This window comes from Oncorhynchus masou, chromosome 3 (assembly GCF_036934945.1).
Source record: "Oncorhynchus masou masou isolate Uvic2021 chromosome 3, UVic_Omas_1.1, whole genome shotgun sequence".
NCBI classification, from domain to species: Eukaryota; Metazoa; Chordata; class Actinopteri; order Salmoniformes; family Salmonidae; genus Oncorhynchus; species Oncorhynchus masou.
Window position 1 is genome coordinate 20,810,946 of NC_088214.1, and position 16,969 is coordinate 20,827,914.

Genomic DNA, 16,969 nt, shown 5'->3' on the forward strand with positions numbered 1-16,969 from the left:
CCACATCTTCTGTAGTGTCCAGCCTATCCACATCTTCTGTAGTGTCCAGCCTATCTATATCTTCTGTAGTGTCCAGCCTATCCACATCTTCTGTAGTGTCCAGCCTATCCACATCTTCTGTAGTGTCCAGCCTATCCACATCTTCTGTAGTGTCCAGCCTATCCACATCTTCTGTAGTGTCCAGCCTATCCACATCTTCTGTAGTGTCCAGCCATTCTATATCTTCAGTAGTGTCCAGCCTATCCACATCTTCTGTAGTGTCCAGCCTATATATATTCAGTAGTGTCCATATCTTCAGTAGTGTCCAGCCTATCAATATCCAGTATCCACATCTTCTTGTAGTGTCCAGCCTATCCACATCTTCTTGTAGTGTCCAGCCTATCCAGTGTCCAGACATCTATCTTCAGTAGTGTCCAGCCTATCCACATCTTCTGTAGTGTCCAGCCTATCTATATCTTCAGTAGTGTCCAGCCTATCTATATCTTCAGTAGTGTCCAGCCTATCCACATATTCAGTAGTGTCCAGCCTATCCACATATTCAGTAGTGTCCAGCCTATCAATATCTTCAGTAGTGTCCAGCCTATCTACATATTCAGTAGTGTCCAGCCTATCTATATCTTCAGTAGTGTCCAGCCTATCCACATATTCAGTAGTGTCCAGCCTATCAATATCTTCAGTAGTGTCCAGCCTGTCTATCTTCAGTAGTGTCCAGCCTATCTATATACTCAGTAGGGTGCAGCCCATCTATATCTTCAGTAGTGTCCAGCCTGTCTATCTTCAGTAGTGCACAGCCTATCTATATCTTCAGTAGTGTACAGCCCATCTATATCTTCAGTAGTGTCCAGCCTATCTATATATATCTTCAGTAGTGTCCAGCCATCTATATCTTCAGTAGTGTCCAGCCTGTCTATCTTCAGTAGTGCAGTACAGCTATCTATCAATATCTTCAGTAGTGTCCAGCCTATCTATATCACAGTGTCCAGTCTATATCTTCAGTAGTGTCCAGCCTATCTATATCTTCAGTAGTGTACAGCCCATCTTCTATATCTTCAGTAGTGCCTATCACAGCCTATATCAGTAGTGTATATACTTCAGTAGGGTGCCTATCTATATCAGTCCCCATCTATATCTTCAGTAGTGTCCAGCCTATCTATATACTTCAGTAGTGTCCAGCCTATCTATATACTCAGTAGGGTGCAGCCCATCTATATCTTCAGTAGTGTCCAGCCTATATATGTCTTCAGTAGTGCACAGCCTATCTATATCTTCAGTAGTGTCCAGCCTGTCTATCTTCAGTAGTGCCCAGCCTGTCTATCTTCAGTAGTGTCCAGCCTGTCTATATCTTCAGTAGTGTCCAGCCTGTCTATATCTTCAGTAGTGCCCAGCCTGTCTATCTTCAGTAGTGCCCAGCCTGTCTATATCTTCAGTAGTGTCCAGCCTGTCTATCTTCAGTAGTGCCTATCTATATCTTAAGTAGTGTCCAGCCTGTCCAGCCTATCTTCAGTAGTGTATCTTCAGTAGTGTCCAGCCTGTCTATATCTTCAGTAGTGTCCAGCCTGTCTATATCTTCAGTAGTGTCCAGCCTGTCTATCTTCAGTAGTGCCCAGCCTGTCTATCTTCAGTAGTGTCCAGCCTGTCTATATCTTCAGTAGTGTCCAGCCAGTAGTGTCCAGCCTATCTATATCTTCAGTAGTGTCCAGCCTGTCAGTAGTGCCAGCCTGTCTATCTTCAGTAGTGCCCAGCCTATATATGTCTTCAGTAGTGCACAGCTTATCTATATCTTCAGTCGTGCCAATCTATATCTTCAGTACAGCATATCTTCAGTAGTGTCCAGCCTGTCTATATCTTCAGTAGTGTCCAGCCTGTCTATATCTTCAGTAGTGCCCAGCCTGTCTATCTTCAGTAGTGTCCAGCCTATCTATATCTTAAGTAGTGTCCAGCCTATATATATCTTCAGTCGTGCACAGCATATCTTCAGTAGTGTACAGCCTATCTAAATATTCAGTAGTGCCCAGCCCTATGTCTTTCTGCTAGTACCAATTTTCACAGAATAAGCTCATTTGTTTTTTTCTGACCACATAACCTGACCAGGAACAACTCCGGGACCTAGTAATAACCTACAACTAAAACTAGGTCCCTGAGTCAGGTCACGTGACCAGGAATACTCCTGGGTTTAGTTAGAAATATTCAGGATGTGTGCCCTCACCTGGTTAATATGCACAGAGGGGATGGATGCATTGGGGACTGATGAGTGGCTGGGAGAGTTGGGCAGGGACTTGCACGGACCAATAGACAGCTGCTGCTTTTTCCTCAGAGCCACCACCTTCTGGGCAACTGGGTGGGAGAGAATGAGACACAGACAAACAACAGAGAGTTAGGAATCAACAACAACAAGTGGTCAATTGACGACTCTGTTATAAAGTACAATGACTTTCAGGATAGGTATAACTCAGGATAACTCCCCAATGTCAACTCTAATATCAACAAGTCTACTGATATTAACAACCACTTCAGAACAATTATCTTTAATCAGGTACGTATGTGGAGATGAACCTTAACTTATACAGTTCTCCAGAGATACAAAGCATCTCCATTTCCAAGGAATATACTGCTGCAGTATGTTTGGATAAATTAGCCTGTCTACAGCTCAGGGAGATTTGTGTGATGTTAACCAAATGAGCCTGTCTTCAACCCAGGAAGATCTGTGGTGTGATGTTAACCCAATGAGACTGTCTGCAACCCAGGGAGATCTGTGGTGTGATGTTAACCCAATGAGACTGTCTGCAACCCAGGGAGATCTGTGGTGTGATGTTAACCCAATGAGACTGTCTGCAACCCAGGGAGATCTGTGGTGTGATGTAAACCAAATTAGCCTGTCATGTGTAGTATAGAGGGACATGATTGGCCATGCAGACAGCATAGCATTCTCTATAGACTCCAGCAGGAAGGTGATTTGTGATTCTGTGAGAGGTGAATGAGGGCCGAAGTGGAGAGATGAGTTTACATACTGGATGTCTGACAGCTGGGGAGTGTATCGCTCTTGACGGCTAAAGTAGAATGGGGAATGGAGAAGCCGCTCAAAACACTTACACGTCTTTTAATTACTTAAAATGAAGCAATTAAAACAGTGCAGAACCAACCAGGCTCCTTGTGTTAACAAACAACGAAAGGGAAAAGTGAACACTGCATTATGTACACAGTGTACAAAACATGAGGAACACCTTCCTAATATTGAGTTGCACTCCCTTTTGCCATCAGAACAGTCTCAATTCATTTGGGCATGGACTCTACAAGGTGTCAAGTGTTCAACAGGGATGCTGGGACATGTTGACTCCAATGCTTCTCACAGTTGGATCAAGTTGACTGGATGTCCTTTGGGCAGTGGACCATTCTTGATACACACGGGAAACTGTTGAGCATGAAAAACCCAGCAGCGTTGCAGTTCTTGACACAAACCGGTGTCCCTGGCACCTGGTACCATACCCCGTTCAAAAGGTACTTCAACATGTTGTTTTACCCGTTCACCCTCTGAAAAACACATATACACAATCTATGTCTCAAGACTTAAAAATCCTACTTTAACCTGTCTCCTCCCCTTCATCTACACGGATTGAAGTAGATTTGAAGTGACATCAATAAGGGACCATAGCTTTCACCTGGATTCACCTGGTCAGTCTATGTCCTGGAAAGAACAGGTAGACATAATGTTTTGTACACTCACTGTATTCATATGTTTGGTAAAGAGAGTGTTTGGAGAGTAAATGAGAGTTATTGTTAAAAAGATGTGCTGTACCTACACACTGAAGAAGGCTGTTAAGTCAGAATGTCTGTGTATGCTATCCTGATGTAGTAAAACAAATGTAAAATATTGAAAACTGAAGTAAGTTTTATGCAACATCTTTTTGAGTGTGGACCCATCATATTTGTTTTGCTAAATGTACTGTGGTAACCAGGACAGTGTTGTTGTGTTCAGATTAAGATTGGCATGACCTTGGTAAATTCAGAGATGCTTTCTCCCTGAACCGAGAATCAAATCAAATCAAATTTGATTAGTCACATGCACCCAATACAACAGTTGTAGGTATAACTTACAGTGAAATGCTTATTTACGAGCCCCTAACCAGAGAAGTCTATGACTAGGGTGGCAGGAGTCTTTGACCATTTTTAGGGCCTTCCTCTGACACCGCCTGGTATAGAGGTCCTGGATGGCAGGAAGCTTGGCCCCAGTGATGAACTGGGCCATTCGCACTACCCTCTGTAGTGCCCTGCGGTCGGAGGCTGAGCAGTTGCCATACCAGGCAATGATGCAACCAGTCAGGATGCTCTCGATGGTGCAGCTGTAGAACCTTTAGAGGATCTGAGGACCCATGACAAATCTTTTCAGTCTCCTGAGGGGGAATAGGTTTTGTTGTGTCCTCTTCACGACTGTCTTGGTGTGCTTGGACCATGTTAGTTTGTTGGTGATGTGGACACCAAGGAACTTGAAGTACTCAACCTGCCCCACTGCAGCCCTGTGGAATAGAATAGGGGCGTGCTCGGACCTCCTTTTCCTGTAGTCCTTTTCCTGTAGTCCATAATCATCTTGATCACGTTGAGGGAGAGGTTGTTGTCCTGGCACCACACTGCCAGGTCTCTGACCTCCATCAAGTCATTGTCGATGATCAGTTGTAATATTGGCAAACATAATGATGGTGTTGGAGTTGTGCCTGGCTGTGCAGTCATGCGTGAACAGGCAGTACACGAGGGGGCTGAGGACATACCCCTGAGGAGCCCCTGTGTTGAGGATCAGCATGGCAGATGTGTTGCTACCTACCCTTACCATTTGTGGGCAGCCCGTCAGGAAGTCCAGGATCCAGTTGCAGAGGGAGGTGTTAAGTCCCAGGGTCCTATGGTGTTGAACGCTGAGCTGTAGTCAATGAATAGCATTCTCACATAGCTGTTCCTTTTGTCCAGGAGGGAAAGGGCAGTGTGGAGTGCAATAGAGATTGTATCATCTGTGGATCTATTGGGGTGGTATTCAAATTTGAGTCGGTCTATGATTTCTGGGATAATGGTGTTGATGTGAGCCATGACCAGCCTTTCAAAGCACTTCATGGCTACAGAGGTGAGTGCTATGAGTCGATAATCATTTAGGCAGGTTACCTTAGTGTTCTCGGGCACAAGCACTATGGTGGTATGCTTAAAACATGTTGGTATTACAGACTCGGACAGGGAGAGGTTGAAAATGTCAGTGAAGACACTTGCCAGTTGGTCAGCGCATGCTCGCAGTACACGTCCTGGTAATCCGTCTGGACCTGCGGCCTTGTGAATGTTGATCTGTTTTGTAGGTCTTACTCACATCGGCTGCGGAGAGCGTGATCACACAGTCTTCCGGAATAGCTAGTGCTCTCATGCATGTTTCAGTGTTATTTGCCTCGAAGCAAGCAAGGAAATAGTTTATCTCGTCTAGCAAGCTCATGTCACTGGGCAGCTCACTGGGCAGCTGTGCTTCCCTTTGTAGTCTGTAATGATTTGCAAGCCCTGCCACATCCAACGAGCGTCAGAGCCGGTGTAGTACGATTCGATCTTAGTCCTGTATTGACGCTTTGCCTGTTTGATGGTTCGTTGGAGGGCATAGCGGGATTTCTTATAAGCTTATAAGCCCCGCTCCTTGAAAGCGGCAGCTCTAGCCTTTAGCTCAGTGCGGATGTTGCCTGTAATCCATGGCTTCTGGTTGGGGTATGTACATATGGTTACTGTGGGGACGATGTCATCGATGCACTTATTGATGAAGCCAATGACTGATGTGGTGTACTCCTCAATGCCATCAGAGGAATCCCGGAACATATTCCAGTCTGTGTTAGCAAAACATTCCTGTTGCTTAGCATCTGCTTGATCTGACCACTTTTTTATTGATGTAGTCACTGGTGCTTCCTGCTTTAAATTTAGCTTGTAAGCAGGAATCAGGAAGATATAATTATGGTCAGATTTGCCAAATGGAGAGCGAGGGAGAGCTTTGTATGTGTCTCTGTGTGTGGACTAATGGTGGTCCAGAGTTTTTTTCCCTCTGGTTGCACATTTAACATGCTGATAGAACTTTGGTTAAACGGATTTAAGTTTCCCTGCATTAAAGTCCCAGATGAGCGTTTTCTTGTTTGCTTATGGCGGAATACAGCTCATTCAATGCTGTCTTAGTGGCAGCCTCTGACTGTGGTGGTATTTAAACAGCTACATTAGATAGGTAGATAGTGTGGTCTACAGCTTATCATGAGATACTCTACCTCAGGCAAGCAATAGCTCGAGACTTCCTTAAATATCGTGCACCAACTGTTATTTACAAAAATACATAGTCAGCTGGACCTTGTCTTACCAGACGCCGCTGTTCTATCCTGCCGGTGCAGCGTATAACCAGCCAGCTGTATGTTCATAGTGTCGTCATTCAGCCACGACTCCATGAAGCATAAGATATTACAGTTTTGAATGTCTAGTTGGTAGTTTAACCTTCCGAGTAGGTCATCTATTTTATTCTCCAAAATCTGCACGTTTGTTAGCAGAATGGAAGGAAGTAGGGGTTTATTCGATCACATATGAATTCTCAGAAGGCAGCCCGCCCGCCTTCTCGACCCTTTTTTCCGCCTCCTCTTCACACAACTCACAGTGATCTGGGCCTGTTCCCGAGAAAGCAGTGTATCGTTCGCGTTTGGCTCGTCAGACTAACTAAAGGAAAAAAAGGATTCTACCAGTCCATGGTGAGTAATCGCAGTCCTGATGTCCAATTATGATTTTCGCTCATAAGAGACGATAGTGGCAACATTATGTACAAAATAAGTAAATAAATAAGTTACAAACAAACGCAAAAAAACAAACAGAAAAACACAATTGGTTGGGGGCACCATTTTAGCGATTTGCAGAATGTGTAGAATCTTCTCTGAGAGTTGTATCATTTGTTGACTAAGGTTCATCTTGGCTATTGGCACTGTGTTGACAGAGTCACCATTATATATCCCTTACCAATCTCCTTCCCATGTCTTTTCCATTGACATTACATTGCCATTCATTAGAGAGTATGAATGGCTAAATCATCTGCTAGGGAAGATTGGATACTGGATAGCAATAGAAACACGATGTGTGGACGTTGGCCTCTACAACGGTACACTGAAGACCAGCATTATGTACTCCTGATCGCAGGGATCCACATTTTTGTCCCAGCACTGACACACCCCATTCAGCTACTAAGTTAATCAAGGGATTGGATATTAGTTGATTCATTGAAATGGTTGCGTTAATGCCAGTCCAGGACCAGAAATGAAGTACGCAGTGACATGCTGGCCAAGCTACAGTACGTCCCCAGTGCCCAGGAACTCAGCCCTCACCATCCTGGAAGACTCGTTCCACATTGAGGCCATAGGTGGAGCAGGTCTCGTAGTAGGTGGAGCGCTTCAGATCGTTGGACAGCTTCCTCGCCCGCGAGTCATCGATCACTCTGGGGTTGGCAGCACTGATGGCATCTGGGGAAAGACAAAAAGCACCAACAAGACTGTAGTCACTTTGAATAATATACAGTAGGCTTTACATGTCCTTTTTCATTTGAGAACATGTCATTTGGGGGATTCTGTATATGAAAATGAACACTAAAGTCTCAAGTCTATGCTAAAACTAAGGCCCAGAGTTGTTCCTGGTCAGGGCATGTAGTCAGGGTCAGAAAACTCCCAGCCCTACTTTAGGTCAGGTGATTTATGTAAGTTGTATAGTAACAACTGGCTACCGCTAAGCCACAAACTACCACTTTTGTCCCATGTCAATATTTGTATACTCCCTTAAAATGTATAAAAGCCTCATTCTGTTTAACTTCTGTAAAAAGCCAGATTAAGACCAAAAGCCGAAACACGTTGGATAAACTTTTAGCAATAAAGAATATTTTGTATTTCATTTCCATGAAGTATTGCTGAATCTCCCCTCTCCTTCAGTATGGGATGAAACAAACAACCCAAACAATATCCATAGCTTAAGGGAATAGCCTGGTTGAATCAAGGTTCAAATTAAATACCTTGCGTCCCAACCAGGACCATGGGGACCTCTGCTGTGTTCCTGTAGCTGGACAGACGCAGGAAATAGTTGTAGACTGTCTGGAAACTGATCTCATCCTCCAGACTGAAGACAAACACCACAGCGTCTACCCATGCTGCAAACTGGAGGGGACACAGAGACCAAACACAAGAATAGGCTTGGGATGATTCAACACATAAAAAAGCACCAACATACAGTTGAAGTCGGAAGTTTACATACACCTTAGCCAAATACATTTAAACTCAGTTTTTCACAATTCCTGACATTTAACCCTAGTAAAAAAGTCCCTGTCTTATGTCAGTTAGGATCACCACGTTATTTTAAGAATGTGAAATGTCATAATAATAGTAGAGCGAAGGATTTATTTCAGCTTTTATTTCTTTCATCACATTCCCAGTGGGTCAGAAGTTAACATACACTCAAATAGTATTTGGTAGCATTGCCTTCAAATTGTTTAACTTGGGTCAAATGTTTTGGGTAGCCTTCCACAAGCTTCCCACAATAAATTGGGTGAATTTTGGCCCATTCCTCCTGACAGAGTTGGTGTAACTGAGTCACGTTTGTGTGCATCCTTGCTCGCACACGCTTTTTCAGTTCTGCCCACAAATGTTCTATAGGATTGAGGTCAGGGCTTTGTGATGGCCAATACCTTGACTTTGTTATCCTTAAGCCATTTTACCACATCTTTGGAAGTATGCTTGGGGTCATTGTCCAATTGGAAGACCCATTTGCAATCAAGCTTTAACTTCCTGACTGATGTCTTGAGATGTTGCTTCAATATATCCACATAAATTTGCTCCCTCATGATGCCATATATTTTGTGAAGTGCACCAGTTCCTCCTGCAGCAAAGCACCCCCACAACATCATGATGGTGTTCTTCGGCTTGCAAGCTTCCCCCTTTTTCCTCCAAACATAACAATGGTCATTATGGCCAAACAGTTCTATTTTTGTTTCATCAGACCAGAGGACATTTCTCAAAAAGTACGATCTTTGTCCCCATGTGCAGTTGCAAACCATAGTCTGGCTTTTTTATGGCGGTTTTGAAGCAGTGGCTTCTTCCTTGCTGAGCGACCTTTCAGGTTATGTAAATATAGGACTTGTTTTACTGTAGATATAGATACTTGTGTACCTGTTTCCTCCAGCATCTTCACAAGGTCCTTTGCTGTTGTTCTGGAATTGATTTGCACTTTTCGCACCAAAGTACATTCAGCTCTAGGAGACGGGTCTCCTTCCTGAGCGGTATGACGGCTGCGTGGTCCCATGGTGTTTATACTTGCATACTATTGGTTGTACAGATGAACGTGGTACCTTCAGGCATTTGTAAATTACTCCCAAGGATGAACCAGACATGTGGAGGTAAAAAAAAGGAGTTCTTGGCTGATTTCTTTTGATTTTCCCATGATGTCAAGCAAAGAGGTACTGAGTTTGAAGGTAGGCCTTGAAATACATCCAATACACCTCAAATTGACTCAAATTATGTCACTTATCAGAAGCTTCTAAAGCCATGACATAATTTTCCTGAATTTTCCAAGCTGTTTAAAGGCACATTCAACTTAGTTTACGTAAACTTCTGACCCACTGGAATTGTGATACAGTGAAATAATCTGTCTGTAAACAATTGTTGGAAAAATGACTTGTGTCATGCACAAAGTAGATGTCCTAACCGACTATAGTTTGTTAACAAGACATTTCTGGAGTGATTGAAAAACTAGTTTTAATGACTCCAACTTAAGTATATGTAAACTTCCGAATTCAACTGTAGATACATATATACATGCATACAGAGAGAGAGAGAGAGACAGAAAGAGAATATATATATATATATATAGTGCATTTTTATTTACATAAGTATTCAGACCCTTTGCTATGAGACTCGAAATTGAGCTCAGGTGCATCCTGTTTCCATTGATCGTCACTGAGATGTTTCTACAACTTGATTGGAGTCCACCTGTGGTAAATTCAATTGATTGGACAGGATTTGGAAAGGCACACGCCTGTCTATATATGGTCCCAGTTGACAGTGCATGTCAGAGCAAAAAAAACAAGCCATGAGGTGGAAGGAATTGTCTGTAGAACGCCAAGACAGGACTGTGTCAAGGCACAGATCTGGGGGAAGTGTACCAAAAAAGAACACAGTGGCCTCCCCAAGAACACAGTGGCCCTCCCCAAGAACACAGTGGCCTCCATCGTTATGAAATGGAAGAAGTTTGGAACCATCAAGACTCTTCCTAGAGCTGGCCGCCTGGCCAAACTGAGCACTCAGGGGAGAATGGCCTTGGTCCCTATGGTGAAGCAGGGTGGTGGCAGCATCATGCTGTGGGGATGTTTTTCAGCGGCAGGAACTGGGAGACTAGTCAGGTTGAGGGAAAGATGATCGGAGGAAAGTACAGAGAGATCCATGAGAGATCCACCTAGGATAGGATAAGTAATCCTTCTAACCCCCCCCCCCCCCCCCCTTAATGATTTAGATGCACTATTGTAAAGTGGCTGTTCCACTGGATGTCAGAAGGTGAATTCACCAATTTGTAAGTCGCTCTGGATAAGAGCGTCTGCTAAATGACTTAAATGTAAATGTAAATGATGAAAACCTGCTTCAGAGCGCTCAATAAATCCAGCCCTATTGAGATGTTCACATAAAAATGAGTTGCAATCAATTTCTTATGGTGAACCATAACTAGCTGAAACATTATGAATCTCCTGATTAGGTTTTTGTATGAATAACCACAGCAATTTAACGACAACTTAATGAATAATTCCCTTTTCTTATTTTTACGGTGGTGGCTTCAGTTCCATATGTGTGCAGAAGAGGGCAGTGTAGCAAAAGCCATTTAATGCAGAGCATCTGTTATTGTGTTAACGCCTGTGTTGCCAGTTACAAGGGGGAATATCAATGTAATCTGAAATATAGCTATTACAAACCTGTATCACAGGTTATCGGAAGATGGAACCTGCTTTCCCCTCCACCATTACACAAACCTAATCTATATACTGTATCTCTTAGTGCAGCACCAGGGAGAAAGGAGAGAAAGAGGTTTCCCTCAGGCGGCAGAATAAGGTCCTCATAATCACAATAGCTTCTGAGAAAGTGGTTAAGGAGGAAACAGAACCGTGCCCGAGCGCTAACAGTGTAACAAGCCCTTTTCTACCTCGCCTCCACCTCCTTCCTCCATTCAGGCATTCAGCAGCGTTCACATCTATCGCTCCTGAGCCCCAGGGGAATGAATCAGACCTGGGTTCAAATACTATTTTAGTAAAATACTGTATCTGTGCTTGATTGAGCTTACCTGTTGCAATGGAGCCAATAGAATAATCCCAATAGAGCAACCCCCGCCCACCTGGCACTCCAGACAGGTACCCAGCAAACAACAAATGTTCCCTTAAGAGTCTCATTAAGTCATTAACTAACATTTTCATAGGAATGTTCCCGTGATGTGCAAGGAATGTTTCAAAGAGACTTAATGTCAAATAGAATTGATCAGGAACTAGTAACCATTTTCTCAGAATTTAAGATATTAATGTTCTAGACACGTTTCATGGGAATGTTGAAAGAACATTTATGTGTCCAGTTTTCTGAGTGTTAGGAGAATATTCCATCAACATCCCACCAAACATACACAGAACATGGATGCCATGTTCTCAGAATATAAGCTATTAATGTTCAAGGCACATTTTATGGGAACGTTGCAGGAACATTTCTGTGCATTGTCAGGATGTCGCCTGATAGTCCCAAAGAAACGTTACAACAACAAAAAAAACAAAAAAAAACAGAACATTAGACATCCCGCCTTGTTACTGTTGCCAAGCCAATCAAGTCCCTGATTGGTGAACCACTGATCCATTCATAACTCTGTCAGTTGGCAAGGTTAGGGATACTCACACACACTGCTTTTAACAGTGTTCTCAACTTACATATTTGACACACTTTGACCTATACTGAACAAAAATATAAACGCAACATGTAAAGTGTTGGTCCCATGTTTCTTGAGCTGAAATAAAAAAATGCCAGAAATTTTCCATATTCACAAAAAATCTTATTTCTCTCAAAATGTGTGCCCAAATTTGTTTACATCCTTGTTAGTGAGCATTTCCCCTTTGCCAAGAGAATCCATCCACCTGACAGGTGTGGCATATCAAGATGCTGATTAAACAGCATGATTAATACACAGGTGCACCTTGTGCTGGGGACAATAAAAGGCCACTCTAAAATGTGCAGTTGTGTCACATAACACAATGCCACAGATGTCTCAAGTTTTTAGGGTGCGGGCAGTTGGCATGCTGACTGCAGGAATGTCCAACAAAGCTGTTGCCAGAGAATATAATGTTCATGTATCTACCATATGCCGCCTACAACAACTCACAACCCCAGACCACGTGTAGCCACGCCAGCTCAGGACTTCCACATCCAGCTTCTTCACCTGCAGGGATGTCCGGGGGGCAGAGGGTGCTGAGGAGTATATCTGTCTGTAATAAAGCCCTTTTGTGGGGGAAAACTCATTCTGATTGGCCCACCCATGGATGCACCCCTGCCCAGTCATGTGAAATCCATAGAATAGGGCATAATTTACTTATTTCAATTGACTGATTTCCTTCTATGAACTGTAACTCAGTAAAATCGCTGAAATTGTTGCATGTTGCATTTAGATTTTTGTTCAGAGTAGATGGTTAAATTGTGCATTTTCATTTATACAGTAATTATTATTCAACATGTCCTCAGTTGGGATTGGAATAGAACCATATCTGTGTCAGGTATCGGTTAATCCGACTATTCTCATGATCGATTTGATTGACTTATTTCAGCAATTTAAGTGCTTTTTGTACAGTTGTCTAATGTCGGTGGGGCTTGTAAACCCGTTTTAATGATACTCATGAATACTTTTTCCATGAGTGTATTTTTAACAGAGCTGAGATGAACTTCAAAGTGCATTCACCCTATTGCTTACTGATCGAAGTTGTTTCATCTACATAAGTGCCCAGGGGCGCAACATTGGTTTTCGAAGTGGGGGGGGACATAACTATTTTTTATATATTTTTTATTTATCCAGTCATATAAACACTCCAAAGAGCCTACCTGACCACTCGGAGGCGTCCGCATGGTCCTAAAGCACACCCTGCCTTGTTTTGCATCACATTCCAATTATAAAACTGGGGGAGACAAAAATGCATTTTCAGAACGTGAGTCCCCAGTGAAAGTTGCACCCCTCTAGATGCCTATAGTAGATGGATTAGGGTTTCTTCTGGACAGGGCCTAACTATACTGGACTAATAAGCACATGCCCTAGATATATCCCTTATTAGGACAGTGGTTAGAGTGTTTGAAATTGGTGCTGGTGGCCTGGGTTCCCCCGCTAGGGGAGCCACCCTACTTTCACATTCATAGCAATATACAGTATGTTAATGTCATTATTTGTCAACAGTTACAACACACCTACCTGATCTAATTCAAACAAGTTTGTTAATGACGTGGTGTAGATTCAAAAAATACAATGAAGTTCTCTTTGTGATGCTCAGCTATATAGAAGTAGCCCTTTACACTCGTATCCGTCTACGGGTTGAAAATGGCGGATTTGGGCACTGATAAACACCTAAATTGGATCGCAGTGGCTGTACAGTAACATACTACACATGACGTCAGAGCTCTGTCCTTCAGTGCGCTGTATGGGTTTTGACTGACAGACTTCAGCATCTCGCGCGACAAGAAGTTGCCCCCATTCTTCCTGCTAACTGAGCAACTATTGAGAATTCAGGGTTGTCTGAGTGAAAGAAATTGTAGAGGAATCTATGTATTTTGAAAGAAAAGACGGATTAGTACAATTTATGGCAAATTATAATGCAGGTACTTTGTTTGTGTGTGTCTGAAAGTTGCCGTTTATGTTTGTAACTGGTTTGGAGAAAAAAAATGAAATGAAGGAAAAAATATTACACAAAAATGAAATATGAGACGTTGAGGATTATAATAAATACTGCTTTGATGTACACACACACTCACTATTTACACTGCTGCTACTCTGTTTATCATACAATGAGTGTACAAAACAATCCATGACATAGACTGACCAGGTGAATGCTATGATCTCTTATTGATGTCAATTGCTAAATCCTCTTCAATCACTGTAGATGAAGGGGAGGAGACAGGTTAAATAATGATTTTTAAGCCTTGAGACACAGATTGTGTGCCATTCAGAGTGTGAGAGGGCAAGACAAAAGACTTAAGTGCCTTTGAACAGGGTATGGTGGTAGGTGCAGGCACACCAGTTTGAGTGTGTCAAGAACTGCATCATTGCTGGGTTTTTCTTCACACTCAAGATGTATCAAGAATGGTGTATCAAGAATGGTCCACCACCCAAATGGCATCCAGCCAACTTGACACAACTGTGGGAAGCATTGGAGTCAACAGGGGCCAGAATCCCTGTGGAACGCTTGACACCTTGTAGTCCGTGCCCAGACGAATTGAGGCTGTTTGGGGGAAAAAGGATGCAACTCAATATTAGGAAGCTGTTCCTAATGTTTTGTACACTTAGTGTATATCCTGATGCCAGTCACCTTACCCCTATACATACATATTTTGATCGCTCCATATTCCCTGCACATTGTAAATATGGTATTGGAACTGGCCCAGGACATAGCTTCTTACATCGTGTTTTTCTTATTTCTGCTTCTCAAGTGCTTTAGATCTACCTAATGTTATTTTTAGTGCTGATTACTGCTAGTGGCAATCCGTCATTCAGGGCAGGTGGGGCAGAGCCCAATTGGGGGGGGGGGGTTTGCCTGTTTTGCTTGTTATTTGGTGATTAATACATGTCACATATCAGTTTGCAAACAATGTAAAAAATGAAATAATAATTGAGTTAATAAAGCCGCATACATGGTCTCTTTGTTGCTTTCTTGAGAAAGGCGGCTCCAAAATGCAGGTGTTTCAGCCTCGCTCATTGCTTTCTGTGGTGGTGGGGCAAGCCAGCAGAAAATATGGAGCGTTGTGCTGTGATTGGCTCAGTGTTCTGTGACTCATGGGGACACTACGTCACCTCCAAGTCTTATGGGTAGAGCTCAATAATTTTTACCCCTTGGGTGCTGCATCGATTTACATTAGAAGTGCCCATCCAAGAAGGCTCAAGGTCATTGGCCAGAGAATGACATCAAATCACGTTATATCTGCAGTAGCTTTGATTGGACTTTCAAAATCGTAGCTAGCAAGCTAGCAGTCATCATTATGACTCATGTCGACAATCTACTGGCAAATCCTTTTCAATCCTTGTCATAAGAAGAGAAATGAGAGATAAAACGACTCAGTGCTCATCGGCCATTGGACATAAACATTACACAACACGTCAGAAATGATCATTATCTTTCAGACTTTAAGTGGTGTTAATTGGCTGTGCTGTGGGATGCAGACAGGTAGGATTATAAAGCAAGCAGAGCGTACGTACCTGCAGCTCCGGGGGGCCTCCCTCATCTCTGATCAGCAGCAGGTAGCTCTGTCCATCAACCACCATCTCCTTCTTGAACCGACCACCTGAAAAGAGGAGAGACATGTCACAGTGAGTTTATAGGGTGGTGCCTGATCAGGAAAAGACTTAGAGATCATCATTATTAATAGAGCCAATGTGAACCAATTCACCGCTTTACCCTGCCTATCAAAGGGCTTGGCAAAGGGATTGGAAGAGGGCAAAAACTCAGGCCTAAAAAGGTGTAAAGCACTGACATGTTATTCTGTCTACTACTTGTCAATGAAAACGTGTTTGGTTCAGCTACAGCTAAATCACCAAAATTCAACATTAAGACGAATATTTTTCATAAACACACACCAGTAGGCCAAGGCATGAGTCAGACTTTCCCATTTTCATACATCACATTCACATATAGATGACATTCCATTCTGATAAAGTTTTGAAAGTTTGGAGACATCCATCCGGCTGCAGTTCGATTTGACCTCACTGTCTCAATGAGAAATCAGAAACTTGAGGAGAAAACGGGGTCTCTATGGTGCCAATTACCAGGGAGGGAAATGGCCATTTACACAACTGCTGAGAGATCCTGCTCCACTATCCACTAAACTATCATGCACCCCAATGCACACACAACCCCTGAGAGATCCTGTTCCACTACACTATCCTGCCCCCCCCCCAAATTCACTTCACCATCACTAGCTAGCCTGGAGATCAGTTTCCATCACTTGCAAAACTACACAAGCTATAAGATGGCATGCTTGAGTATTAACAGGCATAGATTCAGATTCTGTAAGGAAGTATTAAGGCATGGAGAATGGATGTAGCCTGGAGCCTGCGATAAAGAGGGAAGGAGGGGATGGAAGATAAAAGGGGAAAAAAAGAGAGAAGTCTTAATCTAAAGTTGCTGTAGTTCATGACAGGATAGTGGAGACTAGAGAAGCTATACAGTAGAATGGAAACTTCTATAGTGAGCCTGGATTTTCCACCGTCATCTTTTTGAATGCATGTTCATATTCTTTGCCACGGGCAAGGTTGGCTACAGATAAATTACAAACCGATGGGAATACCTCATACTAAATTGGATTTTGCATATCATTGGAATGGTTGGAGATCTGGTGGAGATTAAATATATTCAAATGAGAATTGGGGAGCTAGGCAAGAAACGCGTCCCAGGAAAATAAAACATTGGTTTTCGAATGCAGAACATCTGCTTCAAGCTATCTCAAACAGTATTGAATAATTTACAACTCCATGAAAGGTGTAAGAGTGGGCATAATAAAGAACACTATATACACAAAAGTATTGGGACACCCATACAAATTTGTGGATTTGTCTATTTCAGCCACACTTGTTGCTGACAGATGTACACAGCCATGCAATTGAGCACGCATCCATGCAATCTCCATAGACAAACATTGCCAGTAGAATGGCCTTACTGAAGAGCTTAATGACTTTCAACGTAGCACCAACAAGTCAG

At 42.9% G+C, this 16,969-nt stretch overlaps 1 protein-coding gene across 2 annotated transcripts in view; it reads right to left on the reverse strand.

Moving 5' to 3' along the window:
- Positions 1-16,969, reverse strand: part of LOC135512514 (arf-GAP with GTPase, ANK repeat and PH domain-containing protein 3-like) — a 271,006-nt gene that overhangs the window by 95,942 nt on the left and 158,095 nt on the right. For both annotated transcript variants that reach the window (XM_064934621.1, XM_064934611.1), the window contains exons 4-7: positions 15,472-15,557; positions 8,027-8,168; positions 7,353-7,487; positions 2,207-2,334 (exon numbers count right to left, since the gene is read on the reverse strand). In XM_064934621.1, the coding sequence (XP_064790693.1) occupies positions 2,207-2,334; positions 7,353-7,487; positions 8,027-8,168; positions 15,472-15,557 (491 nt within the window). The remainder of the gene's footprint in view (positions 1-2,206; positions 2,335-7,352; positions 7,488-8,026; positions 8,169-15,471; positions 15,558-16,969) is intronic.